Source organism: Protopterus annectens, chromosome 15.part0 (assembly GCF_019279795.1).
Source record: "Protopterus annectens isolate FY-2018-M chromosome 15.part0, PAN1.0, whole genome shotgun sequence".
Taxonomy (NCBI): Eukaryota; Metazoa; Chordata; order Ceratodontiformes; family Protopteridae; genus Protopterus; species Protopterus annectens.
In genome coordinates this window covers 98,024,385-98,041,470 of record NC_056749.1, presented here as the reverse complement: position 1 = coordinate 98,041,470, position 17,086 = coordinate 98,024,385, and the positions used below count along the sequence as shown (strand labels likewise).

The following is a 17,086-nucleotide window of genomic DNA, read 5'->3' as shown; positions in this document are numbered from 1 at the left end:
TACTAAGGCAAAACCCCATCTGCCTCAGCTGATGGTAGCTTAAGTAGATGTAAAATATCACATGGCACTTATGGAAAAGAGTAGGGGAAGTCCCCTGGTGTCCTGGCAAGATGTCACTTAACTGGAATAGATAACAAATCAGGTCCCTTCTAAAAAGAGGCCATTGGCCTAGTGGTACTAAACTAATTACACAACATTATGTCATTTACAAATTAAATCATATTTATCACATGAAGCCTTTTCATTTATTTGTTATAAACTAGAAATAAATTCAGATTTAGTTTCTTATTTTATAGCCAGCAAATGTGAATAATTGTAAATTAAAATATCGGGAATTGCCCTAAATGTTACACTCCACCTAACTTGATGTAAATAAAGTTGTCTTTCACTTTCAGATATTTGTTTTTTTTTCATCCAGCAAGAACAGTAGATACACATTTTGAACTTTTTTTTTCACAAACACAGCATGTCTGTAAACTAAATGGGTAATAATTAATTGACGTGCATGTTATTATTGTAAAATATGTAATGCAAGAATCATTCAAAAACAGTATGTGGCATATGATCCTTAGTGTCAAGACTGTTTTGTCAATCCCCCTCTGGGGCCCCTCACATACACTGAATAGAAAATACGGTATATCTGGACTAGGTGGGATACAGTCCATTTCTGTTTACAGATTCTGGACTCTTGCAGAGGGAAGCAAATCCTTCTACAACTTCTTGCATATTCTGTATTTCTTATTTGCAGTCTTATGGTTTTTACTACATCTGCCTTGTCAAGTCAGATCATCCAGTCAAACAAAAGCAACAGCTGCTGTCTAGGTTTTAGAAATAAATACTGAAAAACTCTTGCTGCAGGGAATCTACTTCCCAACCCAGTGTCTTTTGTGTTATGCATTCCTTATGTTTAACATTGCTAACAGCAGTCTATAGTCTATAACAGAGACAGCTTCAGAAACCTAAGCTGCTAATTTTTCTACACTTAGGAGCAGACAACAAATAAACAGTCGTACTACCATCAGAAACTAGCTCCCTCTGCACAAATATACATCATTACTTACCGTCAGCTTCATTGCGTATCAGCCTTTTACTGTCCAGCCCTATCAGAAATGCAGGCAAACTCTTCTGTTTACTCACTCAGTAACACAGTCACAAGTGAAAGACGAATGGCTTATCAACTTCCTGTAGCAAGCTATGAGTAACATCAATTATTTCCTGTCCAGCACTAAAATATGTCCCTTAATATGACAGGCTACAGTGCTTGTAGTAGTGCGTGGAACAAAAGTTTGTGTTTGTATCTGTGCATCCATATGTGTATGTATATATGTATGTGTGTGTGTGTGTTTGTGTGTGCATGCATGTAGGCGAGCATGGGGGGGGGGGTGAAGGAGATTAATCCCACTCACTCACACATTGACATCTCTTTCCTATACATTTTAAAAGAATGTTAAATGCATATACTGAAAGAAGATTTGGTTATTTTATATAAACTGGATGCTTGGTCTGGTCTAAAGACTATTTTCAACCATAACTTGGGCCAAAAACACAAGACAAACTAAAAGTTACATAAATTGAATTAAGGAATAACAAGATATAATCATTCCACAAACTGGATACTGGAACAGCACCATCTTATGCGATATTCAATGATAACGAAAATTCAAAATAAAGCAAGGAGAAGCAGTCAGTATTAAGTATTCATTATTTCACGCACATGTGAGTTTGGTAAGCATATATGTAATTGTTTTATATAAAAACAGTGATCACAAGAATACAAAAGCATTTGAACAAACTAGACTTAGACTTGGAGGTTAAGCATTAAAAAATAGAAAATAAATCATTCATAACTTTTGCCCAGTGTACTTGGACCAGTAATATGACACAGAGCCGGTGTGAGGAACTTCACATCCTCTCCACTAAATAAAGGGAGCAGAATTTCACATTTCTGTTTAACATTGTAGTGAATGAAACATAAGTGATTAATGGTTGCTAAAAACATAATCTTATACACATGCAGGCATACATCCTTACTTGAATACCTCACACTCTACAGTGCTAATAAAACAATGCAAAATTCTGCCCCATTCATCCAGTGGGACACAAATATACACTCTCCATGTTTCTGTATCAGTATGCAAGAGTAAGGCCAAGTACATACAGATTTATAGGCCCAATATATCTCGCATAAGATACAGCTGTTTTCTTCTGCTTTAGGGAATACCAATATGTAATGATAATACACCTGACATAATCTAAAATTGCCTTCATTCATGTTTTTGTTTATAAAACAGGACGACTGGAGGTCGCATGAAGGTCAATGGCTTGCTCTTTTACAAAAGGTAAGTCAGGTAAGATGGCAAAGACATTGTTATCAGCACTTTCATGTGGCTTTGCAAAAGATAACTTAGTGGTCATAGGAAATAAATGCTACATTTTAAAGGCTGATTATTGATTGGTCAATGGAAAGTGATATATTTCAAAGGCTGCTTATTGTTACAGGAAAGTTCCAAATGACTCATCTTTCTGCTGTTTGTTATTCCTGTGGATCCCTCCATTCAAGCCTCCAAGCATCTTTTAACCTGTATGTCCTGGCTGTAGCAGGATAGCAGGCTAGATCAGATTAAATTATCTTCTGCAACAATTTTCAGCTCATCCTATAGAATTCCTAGGTATTCTCAGGAAAACTGGGAAATGTAATCTTTCCAATGTATGCTGAAGGACATGGATGTGGTCAAACCACCTCACCTGATTCCTCTCAACACAAATGAACAGTGGGAGTACTTTCAGGTCCTCCCTGATTGGCAAACTCCTCACTCTGACAAAGAGAGTGAATCAGTGAATCCAGCTACCCTGAAAATAAATCTTTTACCTGCCATTTGTGTCTGCAATCTCATCCTTTTAGTGATTTCCCCAAAGATCCTGACTATAATCAAGGATGGTGACATAGACAAACAGGTAACCTGAGAGCTTCATCATATGGCACAGTTTTTTTCCAATACAGCCACAGCTGTGCCCATCTATTGGTCAACCTCCCAATGCCCTCGATCATTGGCTGTGAACAAGATACCAGGGTAGTTAACCTCATTCACCTGTATAGCAGCCTTACCTGCAAAGAGCAGTCGACTCATTTCCAAGAGATAACCATTACATATGATTTTCAGGTGCTTTCTATCTCATATATATCGTACCTAGCAGTAGTGCATGCTGGAAATCACAGTCACCTAAGGCTGAAAGGATATCATCTGCAAATAACAAAGATGCAACTTTAAAGTCCCCAAACCAAATACTCTCAATACCACAAATGCACATTGATATCCACTCCATAAAAAACACATAATGGGAGTTAACAAGCAACATCTTTGCCATCCTGAATATATCTAACTTAATGCTAAACACATGAACATGCCTCTCACACCTCTGTTACACAGACACTGAAGACCATTTAATAACACCCTGGTACCCCAAACTATAGCAATGCCTCAAGATATTCTGGGTAAGTGGTCATATGTCTTCTGCAGGAAGACACCACATGTACTGACAAACTTCCTGTTCCTGTACGTCTGTTTACTAAATGCAACACTATTCTGAATTTCTGAGGAGTGAAGTCTCTGCTGTCAGAAACAAGAAGTAGTGTGCATGTGTTTATGAAGTGCAGTTTGTAATTTGTTTGTTTCCATTTAGGAGAACATCTGCTTGTGTTTTAGAACAGAGCAGGCTGTACCACTGGAGGAAGGAATAAATCCTGACACCATAGATTTTAAATTGTGAACATGCATGGATCTGTACAAGTACTTTTGTATCTGTGTTTATTAAGGGACCTGATAACATCTCAGGCTGCATCCTACATGAACTCAGGCAGGAACTTGCAGCACCATTAGGTGCCCTATTCAACCAAAGCCCGAGTACCAGCTTTGTCCTAGCTGAGTGGAGGACAGCCACTGTCATCTCTTTACACAAAAGTGGAGCATCCACCGATCCAGGAAATTATAGACCCATCAGCCTAACTAGCCTGATCTGTAAGGCCATGGAACAGACAATCATGGACCTCATTAACAAGGACATTGACAACCTCCAAACACTCGACCCAATACAATTTGGCTTCGTCAAGGGGAGGTCATGTCTGTTAAATTTGGACACATTTTTGAGACAAGTCACCAAAGCCATGGATGAGGGGAAGACAGTGCACACCACGTACCTTGACCTAGCCAAACCCTTTGACACTATTCCCCACTCGGGCATAATAGATAAACTCTCTCAGCTAGGCATCAATCCATATCTTACCAGATGGGTAGCTAACTGGCTCACTGATAGAACCCACCTAGTCAAAATAAAGGAAGCCATCACAAGCAGTAGATCCTTATCGAGTGGCGTACCCCAGGGGTCAGTTTTGGGGCCTCTGTTATTTGGGATATACTTTTCTGAAGTGCAGGCCAAAACCAGTGGCTATGGTGGATCAAGTTTGCAGATGATTACAAGCTGGGTGCTCTCATCAATTCCCCAAGTGACATGGAGATCCTCCAAGAGGGTTTCAATTAAACAAATGACTGGTGCCAGAGACATGGCCTCAAGCTGAATACAAAAAAATGCATCATCATCCCCTTTGGGGAGAGTGACATCCCCACAAATTATCACATTAATAACAATGTCCTAAGCACACAATCAGTTGTGGGGGATTTGGGCACCCAGATTGATAGCAATCTAACTTTTGATCACCATGTTGCTTCCATTGTACGGAAAGCTTTGTACATGGCCCACCTCATAAGTAAGGTTATCTCATCCAAGGACAAGCAGGTCATAACATCCCTGTATTCTTCCCTTATAAGGCCCATTATTGACTACAATGGCCCATTCGGCATGTACCTCACAAAGCACATGCAGCAGTTGAAGAGACCATATAGTTTCTTAACCAGGAGAATCCAGGGCCTCAAAAATCTACCATACACAGATAAGTTAAAATTCCTAGCCCTCTACTCAGTTTCATACAAACTCCTCAGAGGTGATCTCTGTCTGGCATACAAGGCAATCTTGGACCCCGCCTTGATGGGACTGTTGCATATCCGCAGGTCAAGCTCCACTCGAGGAACCTGCATGCATGGCCTCAACCTGGTCTATGACATAAATAGGACTTGTTGGCTGGACAGATTTGTGTCCCAGAGTCTCCACCATCTGTGGAACAGACTCCCTCTCCCTATGTCAAGCAGAGTACCTCTTTATCCCATTTTAAATGCAACCTGGATAACTGGATGGGAAATAGAAAATGCATCCCTGGGATTCCACCCAAGTCCATGCTGGACAGGGGCATCGGGTGCTGATTTGTGTAAACATGGGCTAAACTCTTGGCTAGGCTTATAAGGGCCTCAGGACCAACAGCCTAGTAACTTCCTATGATCCTATGAACACAGACTCTACCAGTCAGCCAGGATCAGATCCTCTCTATTCTTTTTTTTTTGTCTGTCAGAGTGATTGAGTGAGTGTGAGTTTATGTGTGTGTGTGTGTGTGTGTGTGTGTGTGTGTGTGTGTGTGTGTGTGTGTGTGTGTGTGTGTGTGTGTGTGTGTGTGTGTGTGTGCATGTCTGTGTGTATGTGTGTGTGTGTGTGTGTATGAGTGTGTGTGTGTGTGTGTGTGTGTGTGTGTGTGTGTGTGTGTGTGTGTGTGTGTGTGTGTGTGTGTTGTGTTATCTGCAAATAAAGACGACCTTCCACATTATTTGTGTGTGTGTTTGTACATGTATATATGAGTCTACTTTACATACCCCAAATTTCACATAAATGAAGACCATTTAACCAAGCCGAGACCGCCGAAACTTCACTTGAAAAAAATATCACAAAACCAAACTGTTTCCATGGGTAAGTAAAAACTGGGCCAAAAACTCATGGAGAGCACAACGCACCATCTACAACCTACCCAGGTGGGGTGCTATGCCCCCCCCCCCCCCACACACACACACACCCTCTCTAACTAAATATACCAACTCCAGGATCACACTACACTGGAGAAAAAGGTAAATCTCCTTTTGCTGGCCCATTTTTTACTTACCGTGGGAAATAGTTTGGCTTTGTGATCACTTGTTCATGTGAGGTTTTGGCATTCTCAGCTCGGTTATATGGTTTTCGGTTATGTGAAATTTTGAGTATGTAAAGTAGACCCATATATATATATATATATATATATATATATATATATATATATATGGGTCTACTTTTCTTTATCGAAATTACACAATCTCGAAAAAGAAAAGTAAAACCCCACTTCCGCAAAAGTGCACTACATTGAAAGTGCACTTTCACAAAAACCGATTCACCGAATCGGAAAAAAATAAATAAAAAACTACTGTAAACAGTGTTTTGCAGGGGGGCAAGCCCCTCTGCACCCCCTATGTGGGGGCTGTACCCACCACACCCCCTACTTAAATATACTAACTCCGGGATTGCACTACAGTGGGGAAAAGGATATATTTCCTTAGCCTTACTGTAACGTGCTTCGGTGAATCGTCTTTTGCGAAAGTGCACTTCCGATTTAGTGCACTTTCGCTTAAGTGGGTTTGCCCATCTGTTTCTTGATAAACTGTATTTCTGACAAACAGAAAGAAACCCATATATACATATATATGTTTCACAACAGACACTTCATGAAGTTGTCAAAAATAAGAAACTTGGTTGATTTGTATTTATTCATGCCAGGATAAATTTGCATCAGCATGTGCAAACCATACAGCTTTAAACTTTGAATGTACAGGACAGTCATTCAGAATGAACTGCTAAATTGTATGAGTCTTATCATTGATATTTTGCAACACAGGCATTGAGGGACAAGGGAAAACACATACAATGGCTGACACTTACCTAGGATGCAGTTTTGTGCTGAATAATGTTACGGTCCTGTGACTGTGTTGGGTGGTTCATGGTGTTTGTTGCAGCCACTTGTCTGAACTCATCCTCATATATAAAATATTACTTTACAGTGTCAGAGATAGAGATGATAATGTGTCACAAAATCTGGAAAAAAGTATTAACAAGGGTATATTGAAAGCAGTACAGCTAGCGAATTACACAGGTAGGGAGTGTGACGTCCATGCACTGGCCCAGTAATCATGGACCCTCAATCCTCATCAGTAACACCAATGAGGGACGTGCACATTGGGAGGATGAACAGTACACACACAGTAAAGCACAATTTCCCTTAAGAGCACACAGAAATCACAGTCATATGGGGCTGGTTTCTCCCTCTCTCTCCAGATCCCCAATAAGACTCCCCACTGGCAGAGCTATAGGGTTAAAATCTCAGCCGAATGGTCAAGCCAAAACCTCCAGCACCCTCTCTGTCCAAGCAATACTTTATGTCCCTGCCCAAGTAGCTGACACATACACACTTTGAGATTTGATTTATATACAAACACTCCTGGGGAAGGCTGGCACAGGTTCTCCCACTATGCCCCCTTCTGCCCAGACTATACGGTAGTACCACCTGCCACCAACCACCCTTATCAGCTACTATAAAGGCCCTTACCAAAGGGTGTCCAATTCTACTGTGCAATGTTACTGTTATCCAAATAGTAAGTGTGACCAAGGCAAAGGATATTTAGGAGTGGCTTGTACAGTATCACCAAATACATGCAAGTACTCTAAGAGCTTATATATCTATACACAAACCAGCAGCAATTAAAAGGTTTAATTATATTTAATAATAAATTATAAAAGCACAAGACAATGCTCATTAACTCAGCACAGTGACAATAGAGTTCAGAAATCACAGGAAATACTTTAAAACAACATTGTAGGACAGTCTCGCATAAATACAGAAAACATCTAGACTGATCTATTTTCCAATCTATCTCTGAGAAACATACTAAGATCTAAGTCTTACATACAGAGCAAATCAAAATGCTGGTGAGTTGTTAAGTCCAAAACAAGATACAAAATGCACCCTCTCTCTTTCTCACTCTCTAAGATAGTTCTTAAATTAATAACAAACATTTTTGCTGAATCATTTCAGATTACATCATTCTTGTCACCTTTGCTTAAGTTTTCCAGGCTAGGAGGAACTTAAAATTTAACATGTTTATGTCAAGAATACTTATCTCTCAGAAGCTGACAATTCTCTCTTTGAAGCTTGTCAGAAGCTGGATGTCATAAAACAATTGCCTTGGAAACCTGTAATTACCTCTGTTTCCAGACAATAGAAAGAAGCCCCAACTGCAGACATTCTGTCTCCTAACTGAGATAACACACAGTCATAAAATCTTTTACTTATTTTCTCAGAGTTTGCAAGTTACCTCTGTATGCCCCAATTTCTACCATGAAAATATATATTTGCATTGGCATATAGTTTATATACATTTCTGCTGTTTTCCAGCAGGCTGCACTGTGGTTGCAATCTTGAAGCTCAGTACAGAAAATATAGTTTAATCATAACATATAGTTCTCTTACATTTGTAAAACAAGCCTACAAATCCTATTAATGTTTACAAATAACATAGGATTATTTACAAAATTCTATCTGACTGGGCTGGCAGGCTTCACAATCCCCCCCCTTCAAACTAGACTCCATCTTAGCAACTTGGTATTTTTCTGGCTGGCTTAATATAACAATGTTAGGGGATCATGCTCTGTAACTACAGTAAATTTCCTTCCATACAGATAAGGCTGAAGTTTCTGCAGTTCCCACACTATGGCTAGAGATTCCTTTTGTACAGCTGCATAACATTCCTCCCTGGGCTAGAGCCTATGACTGAGATAAACTACTGGGTGATCTTTTCTCGCTGATGAAATCTGGCTAAGTACAACCTCCACACCATGGTTTGAAGCATCTACCTGCACAACAAATTCTTTGCTGTAATCTGGAATGGCTAATACAGTGGTTCCTCCCAAAGCTTCTTTAAGCTTCTGGAATGCCTGCTCACATGCTGGGGTCCACACTACCTTATCTGGCCTGTTTTTCCTTGTCAGGTCTGTGAGGGGAGCATCTATGGTACTATACCTGGGGACAAACTTTCTGTAGTACCCTGCTGCCCCTAAAAATGCCCCCACCTGCGTTTTGGTAAAAGGTGCAGGCCATGCCTGAATGGCTTCCACTTTGGCAGGTTCTGGCCTGATCTTATCACTTCCCACTCTATGTCCCAGGTAGGAAACCTCTGCCATACCCACCTGACATTTGCTGGGCTTAATGGTCAATCCTGCCCTCTGTAACCTGCCCAGCACCTCCCTGACATGCTAAGGTTCTCTTGCCAGGAATGGCTGTAGATGGCAATCTTATCTAGGCAAGCAAGGGCAAAATCTCATGCTCCTGCTAGGATATGATCTACCAGCCTCTGGGAAGTCAGTGGGGCATTTTTCATCCCAAAGGACATCTTTGTCAATTCATACAAGCCAAAAGGAGTCACGAAGGGTGACCTCTCTCTAGCACTTGGGGTCAAGGGTACCTGCCAGTAACCCTTGGTAAGATCAATGGTGGTAAGATACTTAGCCCCACCCAGCTGCTCTAGGGTTTCATCTGTTCTAGGCATGGGGTAAGCATCTGACTCTCTGTGACTATTTAATTTCCTGTAGTCCACAGAGAACCTGGTACTGCCATCCTTCTTTGCCACCAGCACCACTGGGGAGGCCCAGGGACTGTTGAACTCCTGAATTATCCCTAGTTCCAACATTTCCTGTAGCTCATCCCTCAGAGTCTGTTTGACTCTCTCAGGCACCCTATAAGGGGCCTGTCTAATAGGCCTTTTGGGGCCCTGTATCCACCTGGTGCTGCACCAGGTGAGTGCACCCTAGATTCCCAGTGAACATGTTCCCAAACTTCTGTAACACTGCTTAAATTTCTCCAACCTGGGTAGGAGATAGCTGCTGGGACATTGCTACCCCTTCCACTGAGGTGTCAGTCCGAGCCTCACTGAGGTGATGAGTCACCAGATCTCCTTCAGACTCCATCTGCAATCCACTGCAAATACTCAGCACAAAGGCCTCCCTATCATGGTAAGGTTTTATCATGTTAACATGGCACAATTTGTGCCTGTGCCTCCTGCCTAGCAGTTCTCCCATGTAGTTAACGTCACTGACCTTCCTTACCACTTTGTAGGGTCTATCCCAAGCTGCCTGCAGCTTGTTGTGTCTGACAGGAATTACTGCTGCCCTACACCATACTCTCTAGCTTGAGCAATCATGTCATACCACAACTTTTTCTGCTGTTAGGCTTCTGCCAGGATCTCCTGGGCCAAGCCCATGACATCCCTGAGCCTTGTCCTGAGGTTTAGGACGTATGCCACAACAGACTCCTTGTGAGATTCACATTCACCTTTGCACTCATCAGGAATTAAATCTAGAGGTCCTCTTACCCAATGCCCATACAACAACTCAAAGGGTGAAAAACCCGTGGATTCCTGGGGAACCTCTCTGTAAGCAAGCAACAGATGAGGCAAATATTTGTCCCACTCCCTCTTAAACTGGTCTGCAAATGCCCATAGCATGGACCTGAGTGTAGAGTTTAACCTCTCAACAAGACCATTAGTCTGGCGATGGTAGGGGGTGGTCTTTAGGTGCTTCACCCCCACAGTACTTCCACAGACAAGCCAGCAGGTCTGACGTGAAATTGGCACCTCTGTCAGTCAGTATTTCTTTTGGGAAACCTACCCTGCTGAAAATCTCTAACAAAGCATTTGCTACCTTTTCTGCCTCAATGGAGGATAGAGCTACTGCCTCAGGGTATCTTTTCTTTTTTTTTACTCAAATGATTTTTATTTTGATGAAATAACACAATAATTTAATACATTCATAACATTCAATGACTATTTACAGTATTTACATTCAGCCTGACAAAAAGGATTCAGATTAAAACATTTTTAGTTAAACATAAAGTGAATATATAAACTATGATAGTTAGAAAGAGTTTGGTTCTATTTCTAGGGTATCAATCAAATTCAAAACTTTCCTCCACGGACTATTAACCAATGGCTTAGGAAAAATTCTTAACTCTTTAGTTCTTTTCTCCATTAGTATGCATTTCTTCAGTGATGATAGGAATTCCTCCATTGTGGGTGCTATATTAGAGTTCCATCTTCTATGTATACCTTTTCTGGCTATTGCTAACACTGTCCACAACAAATACAGGTCAGGTCATCTTTCTTCATATTATTACTATTAACGACATTCAATAAAATTAAAGACTTTGTCAAAACAAATATATCAGTATAGATAGCTTGACAAAATTTGTTAATCTCATTCCAAATATGGTTTAATATTAGTACAGACATAAATCATATGAGATCAGTCAGCATTAGTGGACAGATGACATCTCCAACATAACTTGCTGTTTGAAGGGTTCATTTTTGAGAGTTTCTCAGGTGTCAAAAAGAATCTGTGTAGAAATTCCCAATGAAAAATCCCCCAGAATTGTGAGTAAGAAGTTAGTTCAATTGAAAATAAAATGTTTGTTTTATCTTCCATTGATAATGATACTTGAAACCCTTTAGTTAGGTATTGCCAGCAAGAATCTTTAGGATCTGTCTTATAAACAATTAAAGTGTTATATAGATATGATAATTCATTCTTAACATTGATTTTATTATATAGAATTCCAAAAATCCAGTTTATAATTTTTGGTATGGTTTTGAAGGATGAGTTATGTATTATTCTACACAGATCCTTAGTGTATGCTGTGACACTCTGAAGAACCAACCAGTCATTAGGGGATAGGCCATAGGTTGACAATATACTTTGTGTGCTCAAATCTTGTTGGTTTTCAATACATTGCAACCAATAACATAGGTTATTTTCCCATAAACCAAAAACCTCTCTATGTGTTTTATCAGGGAAATCCCTTGTAATAGTAAATGGTATTAAAAATACATGCCACAGTTTTATATCTAAATTTGTGTTAATGAATTTTCTAAACACATCAAAAATATTGTTTATTAGTGTTAGTTTAGTTAATTTTGTTGTACTATACTGTAAATTTAAATGTAAATAGTGCCATATCTTGTTATCTTTGTCAGTTACCAAAGCATTCTTTGATAAATAATTTTCATTCATTAGTATGATGGAGTGTAACTGTTTCCATTTGGAAGGGTATCTAGGATTTATCCAATTCATCACTATTTTAATTATAGATGCCTTTATATAAGTTTCAGTCTCTGGGAATTTTAACACCACCTTCTTCCCATTTTCTGATATGATGAGAATATGCCACTCTATTTATTTTGGGGTACCATAGGAATTTCATCAGAGTTGAAGTGATTTCTTTAAGGATTTTATTTCCTGGTGGAAGTATAAGGGCTTGTGCTATACATAATATTTTAAGTAAAAAAAAAACATTTTTATCAGTTGTAACTTATCATCAAATGTTATAAACAAATTATTCCATTTGCTTATTAATGTCTTGATTAAGTCTATGGCTTTAGCATAGTTAAGCTGTAAGGTTTCCTCTATATTCTTGCCTAGGACTATTCCTAAATAGTCTAGAGTTGAAACTTGGTTTCCAATAATATGACTAACTGGAACCTGTATGTTCTTTTTTTATTTAATAATAAATATTTTGATTTAGATTTGTTGGGCAGCCACGGTGGTGCAGTGGTTAGCATTGTCACCTGACAGCAAGAGGTTCTCCGGTTCGATCCTTGGCTGGGTGCCTTCTGTGTGGAGTCTGCATGTCCTCCCTGTGGTTGCATGGGTTTCCTCCTGGTGCTCTGGTTTCCTCCCACATCCCAAAGACATGCTGTAGGTGGATTGGACACTCTAAACTGGCCCTAGGTGTGAGTGCGTGCATGTGTGTGCCTTGTGTGTTAGGTCGGGCACCGGGCTGGCAAGTCGAGACTGTAAAACTCTACTGCCAATCATGAGCGGACAGTTGACCCGCTGTGGTGACCCCTAACTGGGAAAAGCCAAAAGAAGAAGAAGATTTTGATTTTGATTTGTTGAAGGAGAGTCCTGAGATTTGTTTGGAAATGTGTTGTTACTATATCCACTTCACCTAACACTTTCTTAGAGTTGGGTAAGGTAAGTAAGACATCATCAGCAAACATCATTTTTTTAGAAATATATTGGTCATATATATTTATACCTCTTATCTTTGGGTTATTATGTATTAAAATGGCAAGTATTTCTATGGCCAGAGCAAATAGGATAGGGGACATGGGACATCCTTGTCTAGTACCTCTAGTGATTTGGATTGCTTTGGAAGTAAAAGGACCTAATTTCACATATGCTAGATTATTTTCATAGATTTTCTTTATCATTGTTGTAAAAAAGGGGGGAATCAAATAACTGTAAGACTTTAAATAAATAACCCCAATTTAAGGAGTCAAAGGCCTTTTGAATATCTAGACCTATTATCGATGCTTCATGGTTTCCTCTATTGAGGTAATCTGTCAGAGTTAATACTCTTTTAATATTATCCTGTGTATGCCTGTTATGTATAAAACCAGTTTGGTCTTCATTAATTATTTTAGATATTGGTATTTTCAATCTATTGACCATAATTGACATAAATAGTTTATAATCATTATTCAACAAAGAAATTGGCCTGTATGAGTTGCAATGATTAGGGTCCTTATTCTCTTTTAATATAGGGGAAATTAGAGAATATCTCCAAGAAGGAGGAATATTTGCTAATGTCTGAACTTCAAGAAAGGTTTTATGTAGGAGTGAGATTATAGAAGATGGGAACAATCTATAAATTTCGATAATTAAGCCGTCTATTACAGGTGCTTTATTAGACTTATTTCCTTTAATCCCATCTATAATTTCCTTTTGAGAAATATTTTTTTGTAGATCTAAATTAAGTTCCTCAGGAATTCTTGTTATGTTGGGAGCTATATACTCTAACTTTTCGCATTCATTTGTACTTATTTTATCTTTTGGATGCTCTGCATAATGATAATAAAAAGCCTCCAGAATATCCCCTATGTCCGTGACTTTTTCCTTTTCCCTTCATGAAAGATACTATTAATGTTATTAATTTGTGATTGTATCTTAACTTTCATAGATAGGTTATGAAGATGCTTATGAGAAGTAGCATAGGAATTTAATTTCAGTTTTTCCATAGCTAAATTAGTTTTATGGGATAATATTTCATTGTATTTTTTATTTTTTCTTCCATTTTCTTATTATTATCTGTAGCAATTAAGTTTTTATTAGATTTAAGAGATAATATTTGGTTTTGGAGTTGCTGTAAATCTGAGTCTCATTCTTTAATTTTATTTTTGTACCAGCTAAAGGTTTTACCATATAGATCAGTGTTAAGAGAATCCCAAACCATAATTGTGTTTGCTTCAGGTTTATAATTAATCTCTAAGAAAAGCTGAAGTTCAGAAGTTATCCAAGATTTAAAGTCTTTAATTTTTGTGATATATGAAGTAATCCTTGAAGTAATTCCAAGTGCATTGTTAACAACAGGGAATTATTATCTGAAAAGGGACAAGGTTGTATTGAAAAATTCAAGATTTTAGAATAAAGATCTTGTGAGATATAAATTTTATCTATTCTAGTTTGGGTACCATGTATATAGTCCTGGTGAGAGAATAGTAAAGAATTTGGTCCCAAAGCATTAAAGATATCTTTTAATTTAAACATTTCTGGACATTTTTTAACTGTTGGCTGAGGACAATAGTCTAGGAGATTTCCTATTGGTAGTTTTTGTAATATCTGTGATACAATTGAAATCACCTCTTAGTATAATATTACCTTTAGAAGTAGTTGTAATAAAGTCTAAGTGTTTCTTAGCTAGTGCAACCCCCATAACTGGGGACCAGTATAAATTAACCAGGGTCCAAATTTTATTATTAAACTTCAGTATAACTAAGGCCATGAGTCCATCATTATCTACATGTTTGTAAATGATTTGGGGATTTAAGAAAGTCTTTTTCCATAAAATTGTTACTCCTCTGCTCTTATTTTTATAAGACGATTGAGCAAGTATTGTGTATTTCTTACGGTCCCACATAAATGTGTCATTTATTTTAAAGTGTGTCTCTTGGAGAAAAACTACTTGGGCCTTGTTTAGTTTAAGATACTTTAGTAGGTTGGCTGCCTTATATGGGTTGTTTAAGCCATTAGTATTTAAGGATATCAAAGTTAAATCCATATCAAAATTCTTTAAAGATAACAAATAATAAAGGAACTTGTAGTAATAGAATCCTGTATATATAATACTCTTCCTGACTAGACAATGGAATATCAATTGTTGTATTTCTATTTATCTCAATCCAAATAATTTTTCCCATGAAAGATAAAAGTAAACCAATTGTGTCAGGCATTTCAAAACTAGAAAAACAGTTAAATAATAAAAATTAGCATATTTCACTCTGATATAAACTTTAATACACCCTATACATGGAATGAGATACATTCCTAGTCTAGCAAACAAAACTAAATCTGCTAGACTAACTATCCCAACCATCAACCTTTGTTGGTTTGAGCTCATGAAAACAAAGTAAAAAATGGAGAATATATTATAAATTAAGAGAAAAATAGTAGTGATGAACAACTAATCAGATATTAATTCCAGTTAGGTTTTAGAGATAAGTTACATTACACTATTATTAGAAACATTAAACATGTATACAGTAATTATTCACTAAGGAAGCAAGAGACATATTAGGATATATATAATCTGAATTTAGTGTTTAATAGACTAAGGAAACATTAGCTTTATTAACAATCTAAATGATTATCCAAAATACCTACGCATGTCATCTGTATTAGTTCTAATAAAAACTTCAAAATGGCAGAACAAATTAAAGAATCTTTTAGCATTTGTATTTACTTGCCCTCTGAATAAATCTTATCATGACAAACTCCCAATAAATAAAAACTTCACGAGAATTGTGTGTTAGCACATAGTGAATGTGTCATTCCCAAAAGATGTTAACATAGAGTTTTAGAAATATTCCATAAGACATATTTGTCCTTAACTCCTAAACTTTTGGAATAGCAGATGTTTAAATAACCGACTAAAATCAATAATAAACTGGCATTAGTTAAAATGACAAAAATTAGTAAAAAACATTATTTATATAAAACTTACTATGGATAATAGGTCTTAAAAGTGAATGACACAAAGACACAATTAAGATAGAGATATCTGTAAATATCTACCGTAGTAATAGGGTAATACTGAAACTCATAACTTGTTTGTTGTGTTATCACAAATTATAGATATTACTGAGCTCTTTCCCTGACATAAAGTGCTAATATACTAAAAAACATGACTTTATAATATGTGAAAACATGACATCTGAAATATAAATAATATCTAGGATACAATAAGGAAATCACCATATTAAATGCAAAGTAATTATAGTTCAATCAAAATTATTCATACATATATTTGCTAGGATTTAGTATGGTGTTTGAGTAGCCGTACAATTATTACCATGAGTCATAAGCATTTCCTGTAAATGTATAAACCTCTACTAAACACTTGCAAACTGCATAGGAAAGTTGCAAACTGCATAGGAAAGTTATTTATAAAGATCTATTTATAAAAAACTCCAGTATATTCACTAGAAATAGTGGCTATAATTAACTGTTTACAAGAAAAAATAACATTTCTGTATATATTTGATCACAAAATATAGTCACTATTATAAAAGGGAACCATGAATATGTTTACAAACAGTGTAGCTTATAATTCTTGTAAAAGAAGCCTACTATGCTATATTAACTAATCAGAGACTTGACATTCACAATTAGGCATGCATATACACATTAGATGTAATGTAATCTGATCTGCATGCATAGAAGTTAAGAAAGCTTCACTTCTTAAATTTCAAACTGATATTTTCCCGCCCAGCACACTACACAGTACAGTTTCCTGACCTCACTTTAACTGTGTCACAAAGCCTGCTTATTTATAGTAACAATGCAACGTTTAACTGTCAGATACTTCCAAATAGTAAAATAACATTCAATGCCAATGACAGAGTAAACAGTACTTTAACATTAAACTCTACAGGAAACATAACTTGTAACCATTTACAAACCTTGTGCCATAAAACATACAAGCATATAACTGTCAGAGAGACCCAATTTATGTCTAAAGCCGGTAAACAGCTTTTTGTTCACACAGGTACCAATATATATTCTGAAACAATCAGAAGTT

The 17,086-nt window shown here is 37.5% G+C and overlaps 1 protein-coding gene across 1 annotated transcript in view; it reads right to left on the bottom strand.

The window, feature by feature from the left end:
• Positions 1–1,176, bottom strand: part of LOC122789797 — an 825,084-nt gene extending 823,908 nt beyond the window's left edge. Inside the window, 1 exon segment of the mRNA XM_044057239.1 lies at positions 1,062–1,176. Within this exon segment, the coding sequence (XP_043913174.1) occupies positions 1,062–1,073 (12 nt within the window). The 5' untranslated portion in view covers positions 1,074–1,176.
• Positions 1,177–17,086: the final 15,910 nt, after the last annotated feature.